At 40.7% G+C, this 27,869-nt stretch overlaps 1 protein-coding gene across 1 annotated transcript; it reads right to left on the bottom strand.

The window, feature by feature from the left end:
* On the bottom strand, nt 1-27,869 carry Ppm1k (protein phosphatase, Mg2+/Mn2+ dependent 1K). The gene is made up of 7 exons (XM_070013141.1): nt 27,708-27,869; nt 14,337-14,835; nt 13,545-13,645; nt 6,697-6,862; nt 6,257-6,401; nt 4,439-4,573; nt 1-1,563 (listed from the first exon to the last, which is right to left on the bottom strand). Exons 2-7 carry the CDS (start codon nt 14,774-14,776, stop codon nt 1,432-1,434), a joined length of 1,119 nt encoding a protein of 372 aa, XP_069869242.1. The 5' UTR covers nt 14,777-14,835; nt 27,708-27,869; the 3' UTR covers nt 1-1,431.

Raw genomic sequence — 27,869 nt, 5'->3', positions numbered from 1 at the left:
GAAGGAAGGAAGGAAGGAAGGAAGGAAGGAAGGAAGGAAGGAAGAACATTTCCAATTATACTGTCCTGTGGGTATATTTGTTGTAATGGGTCATCCTGTGTCCTTGTTTCAGCGTTTTGTTATTCCTCTTCCCCTCCTCAGATTAGACATAGGGATGGTGGGACAACAATAAGGAAGGGAAGGGGTAACAATGATCAACAAGTAATGTACTCATTGCCTTACTCATATAACTGTACAACATCTTAACAATAACATTTTTTTAAAAAATTTTAAAAGAAGGAGGAGGGAGGGAGGGAGGAAGGAAAGAAAAAGAAAGAAAGAAAGAAAGAAAGAAAGAAAGAAAGAAAGAAAGAAAGAAAGAAAGAAAGAAAGAAAGGAAAAGACAAGAAGGAAAGAAAAAAAGGAAAGAGTCACACATACATAGCACATTTAAGTACAGAAAAATAGGAATGAACTGGGAGGGGGCAGTGACATTTGAAATACACAAGGGCTCTGTTTATAAATATGTGCAGAATTTAGCTATTTCATATTTTCTGAATACATTTTTTTTGCATTGTTACATTTATATTCAATTGTTCCAGAGTACAAAATATGATAACAGGGAACCTACTTTTCACATTTACTCCTTGGTGCAGTTATTATAAACATGTGCAGTCACATGCTGGTGGTTCACATCTTTGCTACTCAAAGGAGATCAAAGGAAGCCAGCCCTGGGCAGAAAAGAGCATGAGACTCTTATATCCAACTAGTGATCAAAGAAATAAAGAGGAGGTGTGGCTAAAGTGGTAAAGTGCCAGTCTTGAGTAGAAAAAGCTAAGGGAGAGTGCCCTAACTGAATTGAAACACCAGTTCTGGCACAAAAATGCCAAAAACAAAAATGATACAGAAAACAAAAAAAAACCTTGCAAATATTATATTTGCAAATAGTATAGACTGTCAAAATTCAGAAAAACTTGAAGAACCTGTTCAACTGAATAGAGAATTAAAAATGATCACAAAACACTACGGCTGCCCAAGAGTCATAAAAATTAGAAAACTATGCACAATGCTCTGGGTTCAATCACTAGCAACAGGCACTCACACTTTACACTCAAATGTACAAACATATTTTTTCATTTGCCTGCTTAGTTTAGAGACTCTCAATCACTAGCAACAGGCACTCAAACTTTACACTCAAATGTATAAACATATTTTTTCATTTGCCCGCTTAGTTTAGAGACTCTCAATCTCTGCACATTTCATTCTATGGTGTTTATGTTAAGGTTTATACATAGCTATAATGAGTATTTATGAACACACAATGATGTAGATGGTTAACTTTACAGTGACTGTACAACTATCTAGAGTCTAAGGGACTCCTGGGTGACTGTTTTGATCTTCTGTTTCTTGACACAATCAGCAGCAATCACACAGGCCCATACCAGCCAACCATCAGGCCCAGCGTCCACTGGAGGCAAAGCTTCTGCTAAAGGAGAAATTGACTTCAGAGTTCTTGTATTTTCCCCAGGCACCAAAAGGCACAACTACTGCTGTACTGTTGTCCTCAGTACCGTACTGGATGGCCTGAAAGATTTTCCAGGAAGAATGAGAAAAACATTTGAATTGAGAGTCTATTTCAATGGATATTTTGTATTTGTAGGAAAAACAAACTGATTTTACCCAGTAATCAAATGCAAACATTTCGAAAGATTTTGATCCTTCCCAGTGCCAATGCTTAGAACATTTTTAAATTGTAGATGGAAGAGATGATTCAAATAACCAGAATGACCATATTCTGTTGATGATAAAAACAACAGTGGGGCAAGATACCACTAGAGCCTCATACTTATAATCCTAGCTGAGCTATGAGAATCACAGTTCAAAGTCAGTCTAGGAGGTAGTACATAGCAAGTCTTTGTACTAAGGCTTTGTAATAAGGGTTTTGTACTAAGGGCTTTACATTTGCCTATTCAGAAGACTCATATCTCTTATCATTGTACATACATGGTAGTTCACTGATGTTTTGTGTGTGTGTGTGTGTGTGTGTGTGTGAGGGTGTTACCACTGGAGCTTGAATTCAGGATGTCTTGCTGTTGATAGCTTTTTTTTTTTTTTTTGATGTCCTGGGGTTCGAACTCTGGGCCTAGGCACTGTCCTTGACCTCCTTTTATTTATACTGTAATCCCTACTAGTTAGAAAATAGAGATAGGAGGATGGTGGTCTGAGGCTGGCCTGGGCAAAGCCCAAGACATTATGTGAAGAACAATTAAGGCAAAAACAGATGAGGGTGTTGTTCAAGGGGTAGATTGGCTGTCTAGCAAGTGTGAGGCCCTAGCACTGACAATGCGTGCGACCATGTGGCACACGCACGTGCACGCACACACACACACACCAGTTTTGGCTAAATTTGGTTCCTTAATTCACAATGTAAATACTGGAAATGCACAAAATAGCTGTGGAACTAAAAGATGACCAGTTGTGGTTATCACTGAAAACCACTATCAAAACATACTGTTAACAATTACAAAGCAGACTGAATACCAGTGGCTCCTGTCTGTAATCCTAGCTACCCAGGAGGCTGAGATCTGAAGATCAAATTCCAAAGCCAGCCTGGGCAGGAAAGGTCATGAAACTCATCTCCAATTAACTATCAGAAACAAAACTGGGAGTGGTGCTGTGGCTCAAAGTGGCAGAGCTCTAATCTTAAGTGGAGATGCTCAGGGACAGCACTCAGGCTCTGAGTTCAAGTCACAGGACTGGCAAAATACAAACAACAAAACTCACAAAGCAGGCCAGGTGCCTCATGCCTGTAATCGTGGCTACTCTGGAGTTGAGATCTAGGATTGAAGTTCAAAGCCTACCTACCCCACTGCACCACCCAAAAAAAGCAAAAAGAAAAGAAAAATATACATTTTACTTTTCTTTTTTGGTGATGGTTGTAAAGTTTGAACTTCGCTTGGGAGCTGTCCCTGAGCACTTCTGCTCAAGGCTAAAGCTTCTACCTCTTGAGCCATGACTTTACTTCTGGCTTTTTTTGGGGAAATAAGAATCTCATGGACTTTCCTGCCCCGCTAGCTTTGAACTGTGGTCCTTAGATCTCAGCCTACTGAGTAGCTAAGATTACAGTGTGAGCCACTAGGTGCCTGACTTAACATATATTTTACTAGCTACCACCTTAGCCTTCAAATTTCATCTCTGACCCACTCAATCTCATCTATTCATTCTTTTTATGTTTTGTTGGTCTTTTTTCATATACTTATTTATTTGCTTGTTTAATTTATTTTTGTTGCAGTACTGGCACTGGCACTTGGTTTTGATGCTGAAGGTTGGTGCTCTATTACTTGAGTCATACCTTGTCTTATCATATTTTGCTGATTAATTGAGGATAAAAGCCTCACAGACTTTCCTGTACAGGCTAGCTTTGAATCAGGATCATCAGATATCTACCTCCTGAATAGCAAGGGTTGCAGACATGAGTTGCCAGCATTTGATTACACACATTTTTTCTTTCTTTCATTTCTTCTTTCTTTCTTTTCTTTCTTTCTTTCTTTCTTTCTTTCTTTCTTTCTTTCTTTCTTTCTTTCTTTCTTTCTTTCTTTCCTTTCTTTTCTTTCTTCTTTCTTTCTTTCTTTCTTTCTTTCTTTCTTTCTTTCTTTCTTTCTTTCTTTCTTTCTTTCTTTCTCTCCTTCCTTCTTTCTTTCTCTCTTTCTCTCCTTCTTTCTTTCTCTCCTTACCTTTCTTTCTTTCCTTATCTTTCTTTCCTCCCTCCCTTCCTTCCTTCTTCCCTCCCTCCCTCCCTCCCTCCCTCCCTCCCTCCCTTCCTTCCTCCCTCCCTTCCTTCCTTCCTTCCTTCCTCCCTTCCTTCCTTCCTTCCTTCCTCCCTTCCTTCCCAAAGTTGAGGACCAAACTCAGGGCCTTGTACTTTCCAGGCAAGTGCTCTTCCAACTGAGTTAAATCACCAACTCCCCCACATTCATTTTTAATACACAGAAGTTGATTATGCTAGAGTATTCCTGAAGCTGGGAATTTATGTAAATATATCAGTATCAGTGGCTGACTGGGTTTGAAGCTTAGTTCTGCAAAGTTGGTCTCCTCAGTATATCAGATTTCTTACTCTGTGTAAAGCCAATGTCATGGGTCCTTGTGATGATTCTATGACTTTATTATTACTATCATTCAATCACTGGATTATTCAAGGAATATTCAAAGCCAACCTATAAAGATACCACATTTCCTTGCAATATTAACTTTACTTAATGACTTGCTTGAATTATAAAAATTTCCAAGGCAATATTATAAACCAAATATAAGGTTCACTGGAACATTACAACTAAACCACAAGATTCAAAGGACCTGTGGGATTTGACCGCCCCTCTAGGCTGCACAGAGACCACCATATGCCCCAGGTACGCTTTACCAGCATCCCTTCAGGGACTCCGCCACATAACCTGCTCCTTACCTGCTCTGTCACCACGTGGGCTGCTTCATTAGGATCATGGCACTGATTGACAAAGTCACAAATTTCTTGACTATTTACCATGAAATTAATTCCATCGGTGGTGAGGACCAGGAAGCTGTCCTCAGCATGATGGAGCTGTAATCAGTCCAAAGCATAAGATTAGAAACTAGACTTGGTTTTAGAGTGATCTTGATCATTCCAAGATGTTATTTGTTGTGCCAAATGGTCATTTGTGCAAGAGTGAATATGCAAACAATGCAAATGCAACACCTACCACTTCCCAGGATAAACTAAGCTTTTACATAATCACAATATAAAGGAAGAGGCTAGACCCTATTGGCTGAGATAATCTGAGCTTGATTCCTGTCTCTGTTATTCAGTTGGTTGAACACTATGTGTGTGTGTGTGTGTGTGTGTGTGTGTGTGTGTGTGTGTGTGTGTGTGTGTGTGTGTGTGTGTGCTGGTTCTAGGGTTTGAACTCAGGGTCAAGGTCATATCCTTTATCATTATTTTTTTGGTGGGCATGGGGCTTGAACTCTTGGCCTGGGCACTGTCTCTTCAACTCAAGGCTAGCACTCTTATCACTTGAGCCACAGCACCACTGCTGGCTTTTCAGCTAATATGGTGCTGAGGAATCGAACCCAGGGCCTCATGCATGCAAGGGGAGCACTGTACTACTGAGCCACCTTGCCAGCTCTCCTTCATCATTTTTGTTGAGGTTGGTGGTCTACCTCTTGAGCCACAGATCTACTCCTGACTTTTTGCTGGTTAATTGCAGATAAGCGTCTCATGGACTTTTCTGCTAGGCTGGCTTTGAACCATAATCTTCAGATCTCATCTCAGCTTCCTGAAGCTAGGATTATAGGCATGATCTGTTGGTGCCTGGCTCAACATGTAGTGCTTAGACATACAGGCATCTTTATGCTTCAAGATCTCTGTAAGTTCAGATTTATTTTCCTTGTTACATAGAGCTAGAAGCCTCTTTTTGATCTTTGAACAGAATGCGCCATAGAGCAAAACCCATGTTAGTGTTCTCACGATGAATAGAAGTGACGATGGTGTCATAAAGACATGAAACCATCCATGCTTTCCTGAAGTATCTGGAAGGCTATACTGCAATGGCAGGTGCTATGGCTGGCTCAAAGGGTTCAGAAAAGGAAGTATCTGATCGTGAACAAGAGGAGTGCTATGGGTCAAGTGCAATGGGGCACTATGTTGCAGAAAGAGAGGGAGCAACTATTTGGCCTGGTGAGGAAGGAAACCATGTTAACACTGAAGGATCTGGTCCAAGAAAGGAAGGACAGCAGGGCCATCATCACCAGGGGATTATACAACAGGAGGGAAATAAAGCCAGGAAATAAGCCAACCAGGAGAACAGAATCCTATTTCAACTTGAAAGTTTATTCTTACTGCCAGGAACTGGTAGCTCATGCCTATAATTCTTGAGGCTGAGATCTGAGGATCACAGTTTGAAGCCAGCCCACACAGAAAAGGTTGAGTGGTTAGAGGGCCAGCCTTGAGAAACAAAGCCTAGTGAAGAGTGCAAGGTGCTGAGTTCAAGTTCCAGTACCAACACAAAAATAAAAATAACAAGAAAAACAAGCATATTCTTCCATGAATCATATTAGCTTCATTTAAATCTTTTAAGACTCTGCAATCCTAACATCTAGGAGGCTAAGGCAGAAGGATTGTGAGTTGGGGCCAGGCTGGGATACATAATGAAACACTGTCCCAAGTCTTTTAAGAACTCCTGTAACTGGAGAGAAGCCTACCTTCACTCTCTGTGAATGTGTCAAGAGTTTCCCAGTCCTTTTTTACCTTGATTCTCTTTGTTTCAGGCTCTGCGATCACACCACTCGCTTTAAGATCCAAGTCTCCAATGCTTCTTGTCATTGCAAGCCTGCCATTCACATGAGGCTGTCCCAAACTATTCCATGCCACAAAGCCTCCACACTTCTTAATCCTAGGCAAGAAAAAGTTCAAAGACTAAAGACACAACATGTAGAGAAACCAAGTCACTGTTACACTTCAAAATTTAGACTGGGCATGGTAGTATATTCCCATAATCTCGGTAAACTAAAGCAGGAAGATTAAAGGTTCTAGGCCACCGAGACTCAGTTTCAAAAACCAAACAAATTTGGGGACACACAAGGCCACAGGTTTGATCTTTAACATGATGAGGGAAAATGCAAAATTTCATTTCTGTCTTGATCTATCAACATCACCCCACAGAATGACAGGGCCCAGGCTGGCAGTACCTTTCTTTTTCATCTTTTCTCTCTGGAGTATGGTCAATGGTTAGCTTCATAGGTTTTCCTTTTCTACACAAAAGAGCTCGGCTGTCCCCAACACTGGCTACAACCAGTTCAATACCATCTCGCAACAGGGCTACTGTAGCAGTAGTCCCGGAGGTCAGAAGGGTCGCTACAAACATCATAAAAACAGAATGACTGTTAGTGACAGTCAGGTGATTGGATATGGAAATTTTATTACAAAACAATAGACAAGCACGATAAACTAATGCTGGGCTGTACCATTCTAATTTAACTACTGCTATGCAAATAAAATGCAAATTAACTATGTAAATAAGAACATGCAAGAATAAGAACAAAACAAAACAAAACACAACTTTTTGACTCAGTAACAAGGCTCCATGCAGAGGTTGCTGACCTAATGTTGACAATGCAGCGCTGTCTCCAAAGGTCTCCATTCACATATTATAATTATGACACCTTTTGTGTATATCAGGTAGCAAAATGAATAAAAAGTACTGAGATTTTTTTTTTTAGCATTGGCTCTTTTGCCTGGGTCAGCTGAGCCCATTTATGGAAACTGGCTTTTCTCCATTTGTGGGATTTTAGTTTTCTTCTTCCATTTCTTACTTCTATCCCGTCAAAGTCCTATCAGTTACCAGGCTGAGTGAGACATAACAAGGGTACACTATTTATTCTTCCCTTCCACAATCGTCAGAAGGGGAATCCTAAAAAAGTAGGCCCACAGTCTTTTCTGGTTTTTCTTTGTTCTTCCTAGCTATGAAACAAAGCTCTAGCTATCATTACATCAGCAGAGTATTTGGGAGACAGGAAATGAAATTCATTCTAGTTTCTCATAAGCTTGATATAGTTAATACCAAGTATATAGGCAAATAAATATGGGTCAGCATTGCCATGTGCCTGGGCCCAGGACATTGCAAAAATATTGATATTCTCTGATGATCATCAAGTAAAAAATTTAGTGGTAATAGACACAGGTCACCAACACTTTATCCATACCAGTAAAACTACAATTTTGCATCTTCCTTGGACTTATGTGCCTTAATGTCTTTACTACTTACAAAAAAATTTTAAGGTGCATTGAGCCTTGCCAACCTGAGCATCTTGTAAAAATTATGAGTTAGAAAAAAATACAGGAAAGTGGAAAATATAAAAAAGATAACTTAAAGCAGGTATTATCTCTAGTAACAATGTTGATCTCCTTTTTGTCTTTTCTAAAATTAAAGACAGCATCTCCCTATGTAGCCAAGCTAGCCTTGAGCCAGTGTCCCCTGCCTCAGTTTCCCAAGTGCTGGGATTATAGGCACACACTATCTTACTCAACATTGTCAATTTCTGAAAACATTTAAATACAATTTTTAGGTAACTTCCCAAACTGATTATGGTTCAGGTAAATTTCTAAAACTCTAATCAATAGATTTTTGACTTTAAAGTCAATGTTTAATTGATTGATTTAATTGATTGAAACATAATCTTTCCAACAATTTTTCTTTTCAAAAAACTAAATTAAAAAAATATCATCAGTACCACATTTTGGAAGGAGATACAGAAATTCGTATTTCCAATCAGTTTATTACAATGCCTGCTTTAATTAGAAAAGTATAAAAGAAAGCATGAAGAAATGCTAATCTCACAGTCATGCTGAATTTATTTATTGACAAATAGCATTGTTAGTGGCATTGTCTCCCCATTTATATCTCTTGATTTTGGAACTGCTGTGTCAAATTAATATTTTCACTGTTAGCTAAAAATATACATTTGACATTGTATACCACAGCATACTAACTTCTATTTATGATTAGCCAGAGCCAAATACAAGATTGGAAGCTTTTCAGGTTAATCATCTAACCATTTAATTGCCAAATGATTTCAAGAGTGAAGCTAGTGAACTCAGATTTCTAGCCTGTCCAGGAAATTTGGCACGCATCTTTTGTTTCAGATTTTTTTTTCTAAAGTGGCCTTTAAATTGGCTGTGACAAAAGTTAAAATTTTCTAAATAAAAGTTTTATTGTTTTGGTTGTATTTCATGTCTCTGTCACATAAAAATGCAATAGATCTTCACTTTTTAAAAATCACCCTAACAGTTCCAAAATCCCAGAGTTTATGGGGAAAAAATCTCAAAACTAACTGTTGATTTTGGGTTGCTAAGCATCTAAAAATATAAATAGTAAATCAGCATTTCTTTTCATTTAACATTTAACATGGAAGTAAAAATTCTCACTTTTTTCCCTAACAACAAAACTATAAAACTAAGACATCTTTCAATAAGTTCTTAACACTCACTGGACAATTTTCTACTGCCAAGTCATCTCAACTAATGGGACAAAGAGGATGTGGGAACCTTCCCGTAGTCCAGGCTAGGAACCGCTGGACTCCTTCACCTGAGACAAAATTAAGCAGATCTCTCTTTCCACTGAAGCCCAGCATATAGTGTCCACGGGCTCCAGGTCTAGAGCTGCTGAGCAGGCACAGTTCTCTGCCACAAATAACACGCACAGAGGCAAATAGGAAATTCACCCAGGAATTGTGCTCAAACATAACAAACCTGCAACACAGGGGAGGGCAGAGAAAGAGCTGCAAAATAAGGGGGAAGGGTTTTTATTTTGATGAAAGTTTTACTAGAAAATTACCTAATATTTCAGGAGATGCCAAATCCATGACTCTAAAATTTCAACTGGCTGAAGTTGATGGTATTTTGTAGTTAGTCTAGTGCTTTAATTCCAGACTCACATTTCTCTTTTGACTCTTACAGTTTCTAGGTAGGAAAAGACTATGTACAAATGTGTCTGTACCAACACACACAAACACACACACAAACACACACATACACACATATACTCACACACCTTAAATAGACAGTATATGATCTTGAACACAGTAAATAATTACTGTGTCTGTGTTAGGAAAACCACACTACAAATCTGGATGGTAATAATATCAAACAAAAGGGTAAGTCCATGGCTTAAAGCATTGAATGATTTGTGTCTGACAACAGTTCATAGGATGTGAACTACACTATACCACCAAACTACTGGTACTTAAATATGTTTGAAGAGAAGACAAAACAATTTCTATACCAGACTCAGTATTCATTGTTTTTGTTAATGTGTGTCATGGTGGGATTTAGTATCCAGAAGCAGTGGTTTTTTACTAGAATGATTAAGTTCATTGTTTAAATAAAGACAGGCAATGTGCTCTAACACATTTACAATGTAATATAATTCATTAAAGGGGTATTTCTGCAGCTCTCTCCTCTCCCTGGTGTTGCAGGTCAACATAACAGAAGAAAAATCATCACAGTCTTGAATAGCACCATAACGAGTATAAGCTGTACTTTTCAAATTCTAACAACCCCCAGTAATTTATTCAACCATGTAAATCATAGTACATATAAACCTATATCATTTTGGCACTTATTCAAAATGGGTGTTCTAGACATGTGTGACGTGTGAACACCAAAACTGAAGTAATGAACTGAAGCAGTGGCAGCACAATAAGAACAACTCTTTAAACCTGTCCTGATTCTCCAGCCCCAACTCAGTGGTCTCTACCCTAAGAAAGGAATTTTTAAAAAATGTTGCATAGGGGCAGGAGGCATTACTTAACTGGTAGAGACTGAGGACCTGAGTTACTGTCAACAAAAATTACACAGGGTGCCTAGATTTGATCTCAGCACAGAGAAAAAGGAACAAGGGAGACAGGGAGGAAAAGGAAGGAAGGAAGGAAGGAAGGAAGGAAGGAAGGAAGGAAGGAAGGAAGGAAGGAAGGAAGGAAGGAAGGAAGGAAGGAAGGAAGGAAAGAAGGAAGGAAGGAAGGAAGGAAGGAAGGAAGAGAGGGAGGGAGGGAGGGAGGGAGGGAGGGAGGGAGGAAGGGAAGGAGGGAGGAAGGGAAGGAGGGAGGAAAGGAGGAAAAGCGGGAGGGGAGGAAGAGAGGGAGGGGAGGAAGGAGGGAAGGGAGGGATAGAGAGGAGGAGGAAGGGAGGAAGGAAGGAAGGAGAGAAAAGGAAAGGGAGAAAGGAGGAGGAGGAAGAGAAGGATGGGAGGATAGAAGAATGGAGAAGCAGGAAGGTGAGGGAAGAAGAGAGTAGGGAAGGAAGGAAGAGGGAAAAAGAGAGAAGGAAGGAAGGAAGAAAGGAAGGAAGGGAGGGAGGGAGGGAGGCAGGGAGGGAGGGAGGGAGGGAGGGAAGGAGGAAAGGAGGGAGGGAGGGACAGAGGGAGCGAGGGAAGAAAGAGATGGTAGGCTCACAACAGTGACCAATAACACCTGTTCTTTCCGGGCAGTCTTCTCTTTTGAGCCACTTGTCCTTGTGGACCTTTGTTGCTTTCAAAGAAACATGTTGGGGAACACAGGGATTTGGCTATATAGGAAGACAAGTTTTCTGTTGCCTAATTTGTTTTCAGTGACTTTGCAAACAGCATAGTGATGGAAGATCCTTTTAATTCATCAGTTGTTTTCATGTAAAATGTAAAAGCTCACATTATTGGTATAAACTGAATATTAAGAAATTTAAAAAATGGTGACAAAAAGGCATGCGGGGGTAGCTCAGCACCAGAGCACTGGCCTAGCATGTGTGAGCCCTGGGTTCACTTTGCAGCACCTACAGAAAGAGAAGACCTATCAGCCCTAATCTCTGACTTCACAAAAAGGATTTCAGGGGAATGAAATGGGACTGATACCAAAAAAGAGAAAGATTAGGGCAAGTGGAGAGGGCAAACCATGCTGCTCAGCATTTCCCCTTGCTAGCTAGATCCGCTTCTCCAGAGGCAATGTACTTGTGTGCTTACGGCACCCTCCAAAATTAGAGCCAGTCTTACAATGCTGATATTGCTTCAGGTCTTGCTACAAACTTTAAAAAAGTTTTAATGACTTTGAAATATGAAATGACATAGGTTTGCTTCTTTAATCTATAAATTATAATAGTTAACATTCTTTAGTGGCTTTACTGTTTCTAAATAGGCACTATCAATATTGACAGGCACTTGGTGCCATCTTTGAAAGATTTGGCAACTTGTTTAGAACAAATTATCTAAATGTTCTCAAAATACTGATTTACAAAAGCACAAACTACAAGAATAGTCATTAATGATGATAATGTCATTTTTAAGTAGCACACAACCATCAGCATTCGATTTTGCTCCCTTCTATTTTCAAGCAAATGGCCAATCAATGAAAAATAAATTTTATGCTATCCCGATGAACGTTCTTGGATCATTCATTACCTCAGAGCATGGCAGAGGAGCTAAACTAAACAATACATTTTAATATCATTCTTAGGAATGAATGTTTTATGATTCATTTTCATACATGTGAGTTACAAGACAAAGTCATCTGTAAAAAGTTTAAGAGTTCCAGTTAAAGGTTCTAAGTTCAAAATGTCCTTAATTCTAATTATTTAATAGACAAGAGGAGTCCTCAGAAATTTCACACTAAATCTACCAATGGTTTAAAGCCTCTATATTGGTTACATTGTTTTCTAAAAGGCTGACTGCATTCATGAAGGGCTGTTCAGAGCCAGTGCTCTTCAACACTCTGTTCTATAAAGCTTGCCCACTAAGTTGCAGTTGTTCACAGAGCAGTCAGAGCATATCACCAGCACTAGAGCCTGAAATATTGTCTGTGATGCAGCCAAACTCACAACCAACCTAGTAATAATGAGATGAAATAAGAAGGTATGAAAATCATATAGTAAAGAATACAAAATCCTTAAAGGAAGTGTTTTCTTTCCTCCCTTTCCTGTGTATTACTCACTAGGAACAGAAGCTAAATCTTATCATAAATTTCACTTTCCTTCAATTCTTATCTTAAAGTCGAGGAAAGGACAGCCACCTGTTTGGGAGGAAAGAGGGTCCTACAAATGGAAAGAGAAAATAAATGGGCTAAAAAGAAAATATACAAACTAAAAATCTCTGAGCAAAGTGAGAATAGATGATACAGCTTTTCTGGAGTTGTAGCTCACAGGGAGAGAGCCTGCTTACATAGCAAGCTAGGTTCAGGTGGGGGGGGGAGGAGCAGGAAATACCTTTGAAGATATCCAATAACTCCATTCCAGGGTCACCTTTTCCCTTCCTCCTTATTAAGTATGCAAGTGAGAGAGGCTGCTGGCATGCCAGGAAAAATCCAGTCCTACTCTGAATTTATCTGTGAATCTGTGAAATGGACAGACTTGGATTGCAGCTGAGAATGTCATATCCCTGGTGCATATCTCTTGTTAAGTAAAGTGTGGAATGAATGAAGGTGAATGATCCTGTGAAATTTTTTCTAAATCAGTTGTGAGGCACGAACTTAGTCAAAATCAGAAACATTTTACTTTGAAAATTAAAGACAGAGTACACAAATTTTTAGATCCAGCTGACATGCCAAACACCAAAATACCATAGGACAGGAAAGCTGAAAGACCCAGCTCTTTTAAGAAATGGGAGAAAAATATCTTTCTTCTAGTTATTCAAATTAGCTTTCATTAGCTACTTTCTTTCCTGCTTAGGATCTCTTTGTTTTTCCTTATCTGAAGAATTGCCATCCCAGTTAGATGAGGAATTTTTACAAATTCTCATCTTGTCCATAAAACAGATCAAAACATTTTATTATCTTCTTAACAGAACCATTTTGGACCTTCCTTTCTGAAAGATTCTTATTTCATATAAAAGTTACGTTTGGCCATTAGCATGGATTGCAAACAACATTTGAAATGATTTTTAATGTAAAGTCATTTATGTATAAGCTTCCTTACAAATAGCTAGCATCAAAATTCTCACCCCAAAGGCCAAAATCATTTCTTCTTCACCACCACCCCCACTCCTAGCCAAAGCAATAAGGAGTGTGTTTGTTTTACATACCATCTGCAGAGAGCTGGGCTTGACTGGCAAAGGCTTTATCTATTTCTAGAAAAGCCAAGGTCAACACGGCTTCCAAGTTCTTCTCCTTAGAAAGCAAATCCCTTTGTAGAGAGGAGAGGGAGCCCCAGTTACTTCACAACAGAGTCACTCCATACAATGTACTTCCTGATTTTCCCTTAAGATGTTTTATGCTCAGGACTTACTGGTTAAGGAGTGTTTGGCAAGTATCTAAGGTGTATCAGATACATTGTTAAGTTGTGAAGTTTGGTTTTTAATTTTTTTTTCCATCCTGGGGCTTGAACTCAGGGCCTGGGTGCTGTCCCTGCGCCTTTTTGTGCTCAAGGCTAGCACTCCACCACTTGAGCCACAGCACCACTTCTGGCTTTTGCTGAGTAGTTTATTCTGCCTGGGTTGGCTTCGAACCTCAATCCTCAGACCTTGGCCTCTTGAGTAGCTAGCATTACAGGTGTGAGCCACTGGTGCCCACCTGAACTCTTTTAGAGAAATATAAACCAAAGTCTGGATGGGAATAGGTCTCAGTGTTATTTAATGGTGATTTCGAGTTCTCAGCAGAACAAGAAATAAAAGCCAACATCTTGTGCTCATGTTAACTTAAATCCCTGAGTTCATTTGTCTAATGAGGTAAAGGAGAGACGGGGCTTGCTATACAGCTCATGGATGAAGTGGCCCACTTCACTCAGTTTATACCTGATGGTTTCAGGCAAAGGGAGAACATTTTAACAAGAAGCACAGGGGAATGGCTAAGTCCACAGGTGACGTCACGGAACATACCTAACACATGTCTGCATGTGGGTGTGGCAGAAATCGGCCGCCGCGGGTCCCCCGTGTCCGTCATAAACCGCGAAATACAGGATCTCCTCTGTCAGCTCAGCCAAGCCGAAGCGATCTTCATTTTCTTTCCTTTTGCCAATGTGGGAGGCACAGCCCACGTTTTCCAGGCTGATTTTGGGAATTGGCTTGCCATACTTAATGCTGGGTGGCAGCAGGATTGGCTCATCGATGCGGTTATCCCAGATCCCAAAATTGTCCCAGGTGGCCGGCCGCCCACTCCCGTCGGAATCAAAGCGAGAATATCTGGGCTCGGAGGTGGAGCTGGGGCACGCGGGGGTCACCCGCCGGTCCTCCTGCAGCAGACGGGAGCTTAGCAACACTCTCCTCCTCACCTGGTCCCCGCCTCTTCTGACCAAAGTAATCAAGGCCGCTGTTGACATAACTCAAGTCCAAAGGCCAATGGAACAGTGATGGAATGGATTTAAGGAAATGACCGTACCTGCGAAAGAGAGGAGAGAGTTGGTCTAAACTTCTGATTATTAGCTGGCTACAGGTGGCTTAAGCCTGTAATCAATCGTATCCACTCAGGAGTCTGAGATCTGAAGATTGCAGTTCCAAGACAATCTGGGCAGAAAATTCCATCGGTCTCCTTATCTCCAATTCACCTCCCCAGAAGCCCGAAGTGGAGCTGTGGTACCAGCCTGGAGTGGAAAAGCTAAAGGACAGTGCCCAAGTCTTTAGTTCATATCCCAGAACTGGCACTTACACATGCACACACACACACAATCTGATTATTAATGGTCTATATCACTAGACTCTATCAAACATGAAAGTTGTAAAGGACATGACAGAAGCATATATATTTATATATTAGTTAGATGTTAGAAATAACATCTGCAGTGGTCCATTTTGCATGACAAGGAATTTGATTCAAAGTTGAAAATTATCAGTATCTTGTTTGCACAGTGACTTGCAAATATGACAAAGTTCAAGCACTGGAAAGCCCCCTAGATGAAACAGAAGGGATTAGAAGGGGAGGGGTCAATTAACAAAGGGAAGAATGCACCTCAGAGAGAGACAGAGAGAGAGAGAGAATGAGTACTGTGTACATACTAGAAAGGACATATCCAGAAAAACTCCCACCACAAAAGGTACATGGATTCAAATTACCCAATAAAAGGCACCAGTGGCTTACTCCTGTAATACTAACTACTCAGGAGGCTGAGATCTGAGGATCACAGTTCAAAGCCAGCCCAGGCAGGAAAGTCTGAGAGACTCTTATCTCCAATAAATCACCAGAAAACCTGAAGTGGCACTGTGGCTCAAGTGGTAGAGCGCTCGCCTTGAGCTGAAGAGCACAAGGACAGTGCCCAAGCCCAGAGTTCAAGCCCTATGTCCCCCCCCCAAAAAAGTAATGTAACTTAGACAATGTCTGGGGAGAGAATGTGAAACCCATACTAATCAGATGAATGAGGATCTAGGAGAGGGAGCCCCACACAACAGGTATAAAATTGCTTGTTGTAATCTCAGAAGAGGGCTCCTGCCATCCCACAGACATGTGACCTTGCCAGAACAACAAACACTAAAGTCTTGCTTTTGCTGCACTTCTTGCCTCTGAGTCTGTTTGTTGAGTTTGGACAAGTACATTTCTCAGAGTAGGCATTTCAGAGCCAATTTACAGTAGTGAATTAAAAATAAGACGATTTACCTAACCCATTTACACTATTTACAGTATAAAAACTGGAGAGTGTGCATGCTGATAGACCCATGCTTCTCAAATTTTAACCTGCAATCACTTGGGAATCTTGCTAAAACATTTTGATTTAGGTGATATGGAAAAGGTCCCCTGTATCTAGTCTTGCTAACCAGCTTCTGGGTGGCATTGTACTGGCCACACTGAGTGACAAAAATAATAGAATGGGGGTGTAAAAATGGGTAACAGCATGGCTCTGAAGAATCTGAAAGAGCAACAATAAAGTCTCCTAAGAGAGGGAACTATAAGTGGAAAAAGTAATTGACTAAAAAAATATAATAATTCTGTCACCCAAGACTAGATAAATTTTAGCAAAGACAATGTAGGATCTGAATCCTTTTAAGATGGCTTCACTCTTAAACTTTGTATATCATATTACTATGGCTGATGTAAGTTATTACATGGAACCCTTTCCCTCACTCCCTGGCAAAGCCAGTTCTGCTGCAATCTCTGTGGTAGACCCACATCAAAAGTGTGTGATCCCAGAAACTGGTGCCCTGTACTATGCTCAGAACCAGCAAATTCATGAGCACATTGTGTCCACACTTGCTCTAACACCTGCAAGCTCTCGTGTCCTCAGCTCCCTCCTTAAACTCAACCCTAAAGCCTCTCTCGGAATTACAGAGCACTAACAGGGAGAATTGCAACAGCCCCGAAGTTAGGGCTGTGTTTTTGTTTTCCATTTGTTTAGGTTCTAAGCAGAAACATCTCTGTAGCACTTGGTTCTGTTCTTTCATGAATTTGATGTTGGTATAATTTGTGGAGGGGAAGGGAAAAAACAAATTGTTTAAATAGGGATACAGGTGGACCCGTTGCAACAATGAGATGTACAAGATGTTATGTGGGAAAATGAACTTTACAACTTTGGCAGGGGAGGGGAAGGGGGGGGGGGGAGATGGGAGGGCAGGGATGGGAAGGGGAAACAAAGGAGGAGGCAACAATGCTTGATAAGAAATGTGCTCATTACCTTGCTTATGTAATTGTAACCCCTCCGTACGGTATTTTCACAATAAAAAAAAAACCTTACTATTAAAAAAAATAACATGAAAACTGGGTGCTGGTGGCTCACACCTCTAATCATAGCCACTCAGGAGGCTGAGATCTGAGGATCATGGTTCAAAGCCAGTCTGGGGTTAAGAATGTCTGTGAGACTCTTATCTCCAATTAACAAGAAAACCAGAAGTGAAGCTGTGACTCAATGTGGTAAAGAATTAGCCTTAAGTAAAAAAGCTCAGGCCTTGTGTTCAAGTTCCATGGCCACCAAAAAAAAATAATAACTTGGAAAAATAACATAATGTTAAGATTTGATAATGCTGGTAGAGAGCGTATTATTGTTGGCATATTATTCTCAATTGCAGGCTTAAGTTATTCACAGTCAGTTGAAGGTGGAAATAGCTGTAGTCCCAGCTACTCTGGATGCAAAAAGATCACTTGAGCGCAGGGAGATGATGAACTCAGTAGCTCAGATTTCCATAGGCAAAAGTTCAAAAATATCTCAAACATATTTTTTACAATAAAAGTGAGCTTGTTTCAGCATTATGTTATTTCCCTTCCCTTCCCCAAATTAGAAAAATGTATATACAAGATGCAGGGCACCGGAATCAAATACAGTGACAACAGGGGTTATACCGTAGGGGAAGAACATAAAAAAGAAACAAAAAAACCACATAGTATATTATAAGTACATTAAAAACAACAGCAAGAAAGAAAAAACTTCTTGTGTCCCTACCTTGGGGTTCATTTCGCTTAGCATTATTTTATAAGGTCATACAGGTTGACCCAATGCAACAATGAGACAAGACACTATGTTACAAGACACTTTACAACTTGGGGGCGGGGAGGAGGAGTTGGGAGGTGGGGAGGGAAGGGATAGTAGAGGAAAAAACAAAGGAGGGAGTAACAATGCTTGATAAGAACTATATTCATTACCTTACTCATGTAACTGTAACCCCTCTTACAGTATCTTTACAATTTAAAAAGAAGAAGAAAAATGAGCATGGTTAGAAACTGGGAGAAAGTGAAGGAAGTGACACTGTCCACATACCCAAAAATGTACTCATTATCTGGAAAGAAAAAAAAAACATTGTTCAGAAGTAGAAAGCTGTGGCTTTAGTGGCAGAGCACTAACCTTGTGCAATAAAAGTTCAGGGAGAGTGCCCACATCCTGTGTTCAAGCCCAAGGACCAGCACATGTGCGCACAGATACACCGACACAGACACACACAGACACACACAGAGAGCTACTCTCTGCACTTTGGAGTATGTTACAAGAGCCTTTATCACAAATTTCAAACAATCACTTTCAAGAGAAGTTTTAGAAATTCTGTCTAGCTATGAGTAGGAAATATCATTCTACTTTCAAGGATACAAGAGTCAAAAGAAAGAAACACTCAAGAATATCCTTGGAAGTTGTAACAGCTCATCTTGATTGTTAACTTGATTGGACTGAAAGGCACTAAAGACAATGGGACAGTACACTTCTGGGTCTATCTGTGTATGTTGGGGGGGGGGCGAGGTGGTCCCGAGACAAGTGGCATCTTGGTCAATGTACTGAGGGGGAGACCCACACAATGTGAATGGCACTCCAATATGCCAGGAGCCCTGAGGGAGCAAAGAGCAGAAGAAAGCCAGACACCAACATCTCCTATGTATAATCCTAGCTACCTAGGTAGCTGAGATCTGAGTTCCAAGCCAGTCTGGGCAGGAAAGCCCTTGAGACTCCAATCTCCACTTAACTTCCAAAAAGTCAGAAGTGAGCTGTGGCTCAAGTGGCAGAGTATTAGCTATGAGCAAAAACCAAAAACCCCAAAACAAAAAACAAACAGACAAACAAACAACAACATAGGAAAGGAACATAGCTAGGCTCTTAGTTCAAGCCCCAGAACTGGCACAAAAGGAAAACTACAGCAGAAGGAAGGGAGTCTTCCATGTGAGGAGGCGTAGTTGTTGAGTGTATGCGTTTTACTAACGGATGTGGTTCCAAAGTTTTGGGCCTTGGAAGGGAAACCCACAGAGACTCTCCTATGGGCTTCCATGCTGTAGCAAGGGCCCTTTTGACCTAAGGCTTCCAGCTGGAAGGAACAATTACTGGTTCCCCCTCTCTAGTCTGCCATTGTGGGACCATATAGCCCGTCATGTGAGTCAACCCAATAGATCCCTTCCTACAATTCTATCTACATTCTATTGGTTCTATTTCTCTGGAGAAACCTGATTAACACAAATTTATAAGCTATGAGTAATATACAAGTTCTACCTTCATAGAATTTAGAATAAACAAGGTCACTAAGTCAATTGATATATCATAAAAGACTTAGGAAATGATTGTTTTGGCCTTTGGTTAAGATTATACACAAAAGAATGAAATTTGCTTCTTCTTCTTATAGGACAGGAGGTTGGGAGAGAAACACAGCATCTCTGGCTGTCAAAGAGAAGGAATGCATTCTATTACTTCTTTGCTTTATTGAAGGGGGCTATGATTTAGGTGGATTTTGTTCTGAAAGTGTTCATATGTTAGAAGCTGGATCCCCAGTATGGTGATGTTCAATGAAGGAACATTAAAGACACAAGGCCTCTCTCAAGACTCTTAGGGTCTTTGGGCATGCTCTCAGATGGGATGGACATAGTTCTTGTAGGTCCAAGTTAGTTCTTACTAGTGCAAATTGTAAAAACAAAACAAACAAAAACAAAGGGCTGGGAAGGTGGCTCAGTGGTAGAGTGCTTGCCTTGCATGCTCGAGGCCCTGGGTTTGATTCCTCAGCACCACATAAGCAAAAAGAAAAAAGCTGGAAGTGGCGCTGCGGCTCAAGTGGTAGAGTGCTAGCCTTAAGCTGAAGAGCTGAGGGACAGTGCCCAGGCCCAGAGTTCAGGCCCCACGATTGGACCCAAAAACAAAAACAAAAACAAAAAACAAAACCTCGTCTCTGGCTTCCTGCCTGACCATATGAACTCTTGCATTCACACCATCTATCGTGGGGTCCACACCAAAGCCTACACCTTACTTTTGAACAGATAGGAGCTAAACCAGACTTCTTTTTTTAGAAGTTAGACAGATTCACATACTTTGTTACAGTCACAGAAAACAGACTAATACAAAGGTCAGGTTTTATTCAGCAAACATAACAGTATGTCAAATGTAAGTAATACTTCTGGAGGAATTTCAAACTATAATACAATCTAGCAAGAAACAGCAATAGTAACTATTGGTATTGATAATTCCCAAGGCTTTCTACTGTATGGAAAAAAGAAACAATTTTACATAAATGTGTTTGTTAGAGAACACAGGAATTTTTTGTCTTGTTTTTTCTTTCTTGCTGTTCTTTTTAACATATCTAAAATGTACTATGTGATTTTTTTTGTTTCTCTTGTATGTTCTCCCCCCACAGTATAACACCTGTTTTCACTGTATTTGATGCTGGTGCCTTGCATCTTGTATATACATTTTTCTAATTTGGGGAGGGGAAGGGGAATAACAAAATGCTGAAACAAGGATACAGACCCATTGTAACAATGAGATGTACAAGACATTGTGTTGAAAACAAACTTTACAACTTGGTAAGGGGGAGGGGGACTTGGGGAGGTAGGAAGGGATAGTAGGGGAAAAACAAAGGAGGAGGTAACAATGCTTGATAGGAAATGTACTCATTACCTTACCCATGTAACTGTAACCCGCTGTATACGATTTTTACAATAAAAAAACACACAAAAAAAGAAAATACAGGAATTGGGCTGGGAATGTGGCTTAGTGGTAGAGTGCATGCCTAACATGTATGAAGCCCTGGGTTCAATTCATCAGTCCCCCATAACAGAAAAAGCTGGAGGTGGCACTGTGGCTCAGTGGTAGAGTGCTAACCTTGAGCAAAAGAAGCAGGAAATGAAACATAGGAATGAACAAAGTACTATTCTTCTCACTTCAGTCTGAAAAGATTAATGCCCAGTGGACTACTTGGCAGTTATGAACCTTTGAAGAATAGTTATAGAATTTTAAATAAAGAAGGAAAAAAAGAATAGTTACAGAATTACAAGCAAATATTAAACTTTTCTGCACCTCCTTTAAATAATCTTGCTCTTTCTCTCTCCCTCTTGCCCCTTTACCCTTCAAAAAATGAAATAAATGATCAAATGCATTGGCATTCTCAGCAGAGGATAGATAGTTCAAATATTATTTAAAAATAGGAAAATAAATGTGGACAGGTTCTTTGAGCCTGTATAGACTAACACAAATCATCAACTAGTCTCTTGCCTTATATATTACCTGCACAATCACCTTAGAAAGTTAGTACAACATATTTACTTGAAAACACATTATTGAACAGAGATTAAATCTGAACGAGATACACAGTAGGCTTATGAATACTACATACACACTAGGTCATCATCACAGAAATAGGTTCATGTCCTTTTCCATTGCAAATGTAGTGGACTCTTGGTTTCAGTGCGTATCTGCTCCAGTGTTGTACTAAAGGTGTTTGAGTAATTTTTCCTGCAACACTACCCAACTTCTACTAAAGATGTGTTAACTCTCCACAAATCTACAACGTTCACTTCATCAAGTGTGTCAAGTACATTCACTCTTACCTTGCTTGGGGCATTGTTTGCTTGTTGGCAGACAGGCTGCATTTCGGCAATGTTTGGGACAAGCAGATCATACAACTTGGCAGATCATACAACTATTTATACATAACAGTTGATGGGGTAGGGCTGGCAGCTCGTCCATAGCAATTGTGTAAGTTCTGTTCAAGAATTTACCATTTTTGTTTTCCAAAATTTCTTTTGTTTAAGAAAAAAAGACTACTTGATCAAAACAACACATAATAAATTCATGACTAGCTGGGCACTGGTGGCTCATGCCTGTAATCCAGGCTGAGGATTGCGGTTCGAAGCCAGCCTAGGCATGACAGTTCTTGAGACTCTTATCTCCAATTAGCCATCAGAAAATCGGAAATGGCAATATGGCTCAAAGTAATACAGCATTAGCCTTGAGCATAGGGACAGTGCCCAGGTCCAGAGTTCAAGCCCCACAAACAACAAAATAAAAAAGCAAATAAATTCATGACTAAGTTTATTGCAAAACTAAACCATACCGGAGCAGGTATGATAATGAACATTGGAATCCCAGCTACCCAGGAGGCAGAAGCAGGAGAATTCCCCCCAGTGCAAGGGCATCCTGAGAAAAACTTAGTGAGATCTTTCCTCAAAAACAAACTGGGAGCTAGGTCTTTCTCAAGCCTGCAATCCTAACTACTTGGGAGGCTAAGATCTGAGGATGGAGGTTCAAAGCTGTCTCAGGCAGGAAAGTCTGTGAGACTCTAATCTCTAATAAACCTCCAAAAAGTCAGAAGTGGAGCTGTGGCTCAAGTAGTAGAGAACTGGCCTTGAGCAGAAAAGATCAGTTACAGCTCCCAGGCCCTGAGTTCAAGGCCCAGAATTGGCACACACACACACACACACACACACACACACACACACACACACACACACACACACACACACACACACACAAGCCAACAAACAATAACAAAAAAAACCCCATCCAGCTGAGGACTGGTATATGCTTGCAATCTATCACAGTGACTTGGAAGGTGAGGGTAGGCAGATGGTAATCTGAGGCAATCATGATTGCAATCATAAAGTCCTATCTAAAACATACTAAGAAGCGAGGGAGCTGAGAGTGTGCCTAACAAATAAAAGCTAGGCCCTGAGTTCAATCCCTAGTATAGAGAATAGATAAATGTAAATAAATAAACTAAATCATACTAATCTCTTCCAGATTCCCGAGGGAATCATTCAAAAGCAACTTGTGTTCCTAAGCTAAATAAAAACGTTAAATATGTACATAGGCTGGAGATGGAGCTCAGAGGTAGATTACCTGTACTTAATATGCAGAAGGCCCTGAGTTCAATATTCAGCTGGCACATACACACATATCAATACAAAGAATAAATATAACAATAGAACTAAAACCAACCAGAAACCAAAAACAGACAACAAAAACAAAAACAATTTCCCTGTACATCAGGAATTCCCACCATAGCTTATAATAGCAAGAGACATCACAACATGGTAAAGACTATGCACTGAATAGCAGGCTAGGGCAATAGATTGTTTTTTTGTCAAGGTGATGTATAGAGGGGTAACTAAGGTAATAAGTACATTTCTTGTCAAACATGTTACCCCTTCCCTCATTTTTCTCCTACTTCCCCTCCCCCTTTCACCCCTCCCCCCCAAGTTGGACAGATCATTTCCAATGGCAATAGATTTTGAGATGTGAAACCAACACAAACCTTTAAAACATGATAAAAGCTATTAATAATCTCTGTAACAGAAATAGGTGGAGAACAAATTGGCAAACACCTCAGAATTCTCTTTTATTGTCAGTTCAGCAAATATGTTGATCTCTGTAAATCAATAGGTAGAGAAAAAATTGGCAGACACTTCACAATTCTCTTTTAGTGCCAGCTCAGCAAATATGAGTTGGGACTAGTTTATCATTCTGCCAACTAGGTAGCACAGTTACTCCACAAGCCTTTTGAGTAGACAGGGGAGAATTACTTCACACTTTCAGCAAGAAAATAAGGCTAGTTTATTTTTATAAACTGTTGTAAAACATATTCAAAGTTGGGAAGTCAAGTCATCCTTCAGTCCTCTGAAAACACAAAAATATGTCAGTAAAAGCTAAGTGTATGAGCCAAGCATGGTAACTCATGCCTCTAATCCTAGCTACTTAGGAGGCACAGACAGGGAAGGCAACTGAGGCAAAAAGTGCCAGAGAGTCTGTCTCAACCAATAAAAGCTGGGTGTGGTGATTCACACTTGTCATCCCAGCTATTTGGGAATCTTAATCAGGAGGACTGTGATTCAGGCTAGCTCAGGTATAAATGTGAGGCCCTATTTCAAAAATAACAAAATCAAAAAGGGCTGAGGGCATGGAACAAACAGTAGAATGCTTGCCTAGCAAGCATAAAGCCCTGAGTTCAAACTCCAAATAATGCAAAAAAGAAAAAAGAAAAAGAAAAAAGAAAACAAAAGGTTAAATGAGTGGAAAGTATAAACACAAAGCATACTTATATGCTACTAGTAAAAAATAAACGTGTGTGTGTGTGTGTGTGTGTGTGTGTGTGTGTGTGTGTGTGTGTGTGCGCGCGTGCTAGGACTTGAATTCAGGCCTGGCTGCTGTCCCTCAGCTCTTCAGCTCAAGGCTGGCAGTTGACCACTTGAGCCACAGCTCTACTTTTGGCTCCTTTATTTTTCTTTTTTGGGTGGGGGGGTGAGGTAGTGGTTAACTGCAGATAAGATTCTCACACACTTTACAGCCATGTGGCTTCAAACTGCAATCCTCTGAATCCTCAGATCTCAGGCTACTGAGTAGCTAGGATTATAGACCTGAGCCATCAGCAGCTGGCTCAAAATAAACTTTTAAGACAATAAAGAAAAATAACTAGAGTAGAATTCTACCGATCTCACATAGACTGATTCATATGATAAATCTAAAGTACATTGATAGTCATAAACAAAAGTGGAAAAATATACAATCTCTTAGTACAAGTAGTTGAACCCAGGGTTTGCACTTGCTAGAAGGGCTATTTACCACTTGAGCCACGCCCATGTACCTTTTTGTTTGTTTGTTTTGTTTGTTTGTTTTGTTTTTTGTCAGTTGTGGGGCTTGACCTCTGGGCCTGGGTGCTGTCCCTCAGCTCTTAAACTCAAGGTTAGCGCTCTACCACTTGAGCCACAGTGCCATTTCTGTTTTTCTGAGTGGTTTATTGGAGATAAGAGTCTCATGGAGTTTCTTGAACCGTGATCCTCAGATTTCAGCCTCTGGTATAGCTAGGATTACAGGCCTGAGCCTCCGGCGCCCTGCTTATTTTCTTGGTTTTTAAAGAGGGTCTCATGGGAATTCCTTGTCCACCCTGAACTGACATCTACCAGTTATCTGTCCCATGTAGCTAGGATGACAAGCATATACTATCTCATCCAGGTATTGACTGAGATGAGGACTTGAGTTTATGCATGGGCTGACCTAAAACTAAGATCCTCCTGTTCTCAAGCCTTCAAGAGGCTAGGATTCCCAGGAAGCTAGCAGTATCGTCATAAATCACTTGCAACCAGAACTTAGGGTAAACTTTTGAAGTACACACTTAATTCAAAAATACAAGGGAATGGTGGTTAAAAAAAAGAAAACAGCTACAAATATAGATACAAAATTGCTATGTCAATTTTATTATTTCCTTGCACTGCAGTTGTATATTCCCTCAATGTGTGACTATGAGAGCATAATCCCTGGCAGGATTTAGCACTGGGAATTTTGAGTTAAAACTGCTTTTGAATTTTGAAAAAAAAAAAAAAAGCCAGAGGGCACTTTGCTATTACAGTAAGCACACAGCAAAACTAAGCAGGAATTATAAAGATTAGCATTAATGATACTGTTTATATTCTCCTTGTAATATATTTTTAAATGACTATTTTTTATGGTATTAAGTGGCACTCAGATGTCTTTCTATAATAGAAACACAAGGTTACTTACAATTTGCTTAAAAGAAACATACCTTAACCAAATATGTAATATGCTTTAACCAAACATTTCTTTGTCAACCTTAAGAAAAAAAGCCTAAAATAGTATACAAACTTTTGAAATGTGTTTCAGCAAATTTGGACCCTAATCCTTATCAGTTCCCAGAAAAAAGAAAGAAATGTATAAATCTACTTAAGGAAAAAAAAGAAAATAACAAACTTGATATAATCATATGTTTGATCTATGAATTCAGAAGAGGCTACACATCAATAATTCCAACTCAGGAAACTGAATCTGGACTCCATTATCTAGATTCTATCTCAACAAAGGATTTTCTTTTTATTCTTTTTAAAATTTTTTACTTTTGGCTGGTCCTGGAACTTGAACTCAGGGCCTCAGTGCTGTCCTTGAGAGTTTCATTCAAGGCTAGCACTCTACCACTAGAGCTACAGCTCCATTTCTGGCTGTTTCGGTGATTAATTGGAGATAAGAGTCTCCAAGACTTTCCTGCCTGGATGGCTTTGAACTGTGAGCCTCAGATCTCAGCCTCCTGAGTAGCTAGGATTACAGGCTTGAACCACAGTGCCTGGGTAAGAATTTTCTTTTATATTCTATGCAACATCATCTACATCTCCTTTCCTTTTACCTATATTCTGGTGAAAGGAGGTGCCTGGGTGATCTAAGATTCCAAGAAAATATTTGCAAGAACTCACAATCCTTAGATCGGAACTGAGATATTTTCTTAATTTATGACATAGTGGAGCATTTATTTCCAATGTCTCCAGTCTTCAATAGATAATGCCTTGCTCTTCTTCTTACTATGAGAGTGTAATCAGAACACTTCGAGCCTTTGCTATGTGTGTGTGTGTGTGTGTGTGTGTGTGTGTGTGCGCGTGTGTGTGTGTGTACGCGCGTGCGTGTGCGTGTGCTAGGACTTGAACTCAGGGCCTCGGCCCTATGCCTTAGCTTTTTTCACTCAAAGCTGGTGCTCTACCACTTGAACCACACCTCCACTTTCAGCTTTTTACCCTTCAGGCCTTTTCTAGCTGGGCTGGCTTCGAATCACGAACTTCATTCATATCCCAGCCTCCTGAGTAGGTAGGATTGTGGGCATCCTGCCACTTGTCTCGTTGCTATTTTTCAATATCTTTATGATTTGCCATTTGGACTGCCCATTGAAAAGCCATAAAAACCTCCTTTCTTCTGCCTGCCCCTGGGGAAGACTGGAAAGAACCCACCAGACCCTCGCTGATCATGTCCAGTTAGAAGCTCAGAATGGCTAGAGAGCTCTTAGTGACACCCCCCCCCCAATTCCCTGGCTGTTTCCACTTGGGAATCTCAATTATGCCATCTGTGAATTCTCTCATCGCAACAGCAGCTGCGAAGAAAGGACTTCAGACCCAGTGCTGGGCTCACAAAGCAAAACCCAAGGCCTGTGACCCAAAGCTAACTGCGCCGGTCTGCATCCTCGGTCCACTGATCTCTTCTAGAAAGCTCGCCATTCCGGATGCCTGTGCTCAGTTCAGTAACCACAAGGCAGGACAACACCTTCGTGTGGCATGCTGGCAGCCCCGCAGGTCGTTGGGTTCCCTCCCCGCCGCCGGGTCCCTGCCCCCAGCCTCCCTACTCCCTATTCCCAGGTGCACCAATACTCGCCACGTCTGCCGCCACCCCTGCGGCGAGGAGGCATGGATGCCTACAGCATCCTAGTCTCCCGGGATTGGGAGAGGGCGCCCATGGGGCCTCTCTAGGAGGAAACTAGGGCGCCCACCCTCCGGGCTTCCTCGTCCCTCTCTCCAACCTCCCCAGCCACCCCACCTGCCTGTGCTTCGCCAGCCAGACTTGCAGCTCGGGGTCAAGTTCAAGGCCAAACTATGCCATGGTAGAAGCAGCCCGGTTGGGCCTCGAGAAGCTGCTCTGGATCTCGAAACGGAAAGAGAGCGCTGCACAGGTTTTGCAGAGAGCTGGGGTGTGCAGTGGCTTCTAAAGAGGAAGCTGCAGAAATTTCTCTCTCGGCTTTCTCGGAATCCTCCTCCCTTGATTCTCCATTGCCTCCAATAAATATCCTTAGAAAGGCCGAGATAAAATGAATCGTAGTCTAGGCTCTTACCTTGTGATGGCTGTTTCTGGAAATATTTTAATTAGCTAACGGAAAGAGAGGAAGGGCTCTCGGTTGGTAAATGAGATTGCCTTGACTTCGATCTCTGAAGAAAGCAATCAGCAGCCACAACCTCGTCTCGGGCAAATTGTCGAGAATTTCTCAACCGTAGTC

Source organism: Dipodomys merriami, unplaced genomic scaffold (genome assembly GCF_024711535.1).
Source record: "Dipodomys merriami isolate MVZ:Mamm:240054 unplaced genomic scaffold, mDipMer1.0.p SCAF_9, whole genome shotgun sequence".
NCBI classification, from domain to species: Eukaryota; Metazoa; Chordata; class Mammalia; order Rodentia; family Heteromyidae; genus Dipodomys; species Dipodomys merriami.
This window is presented reverse-complemented; position numbering and strand designations above follow the sequence as displayed.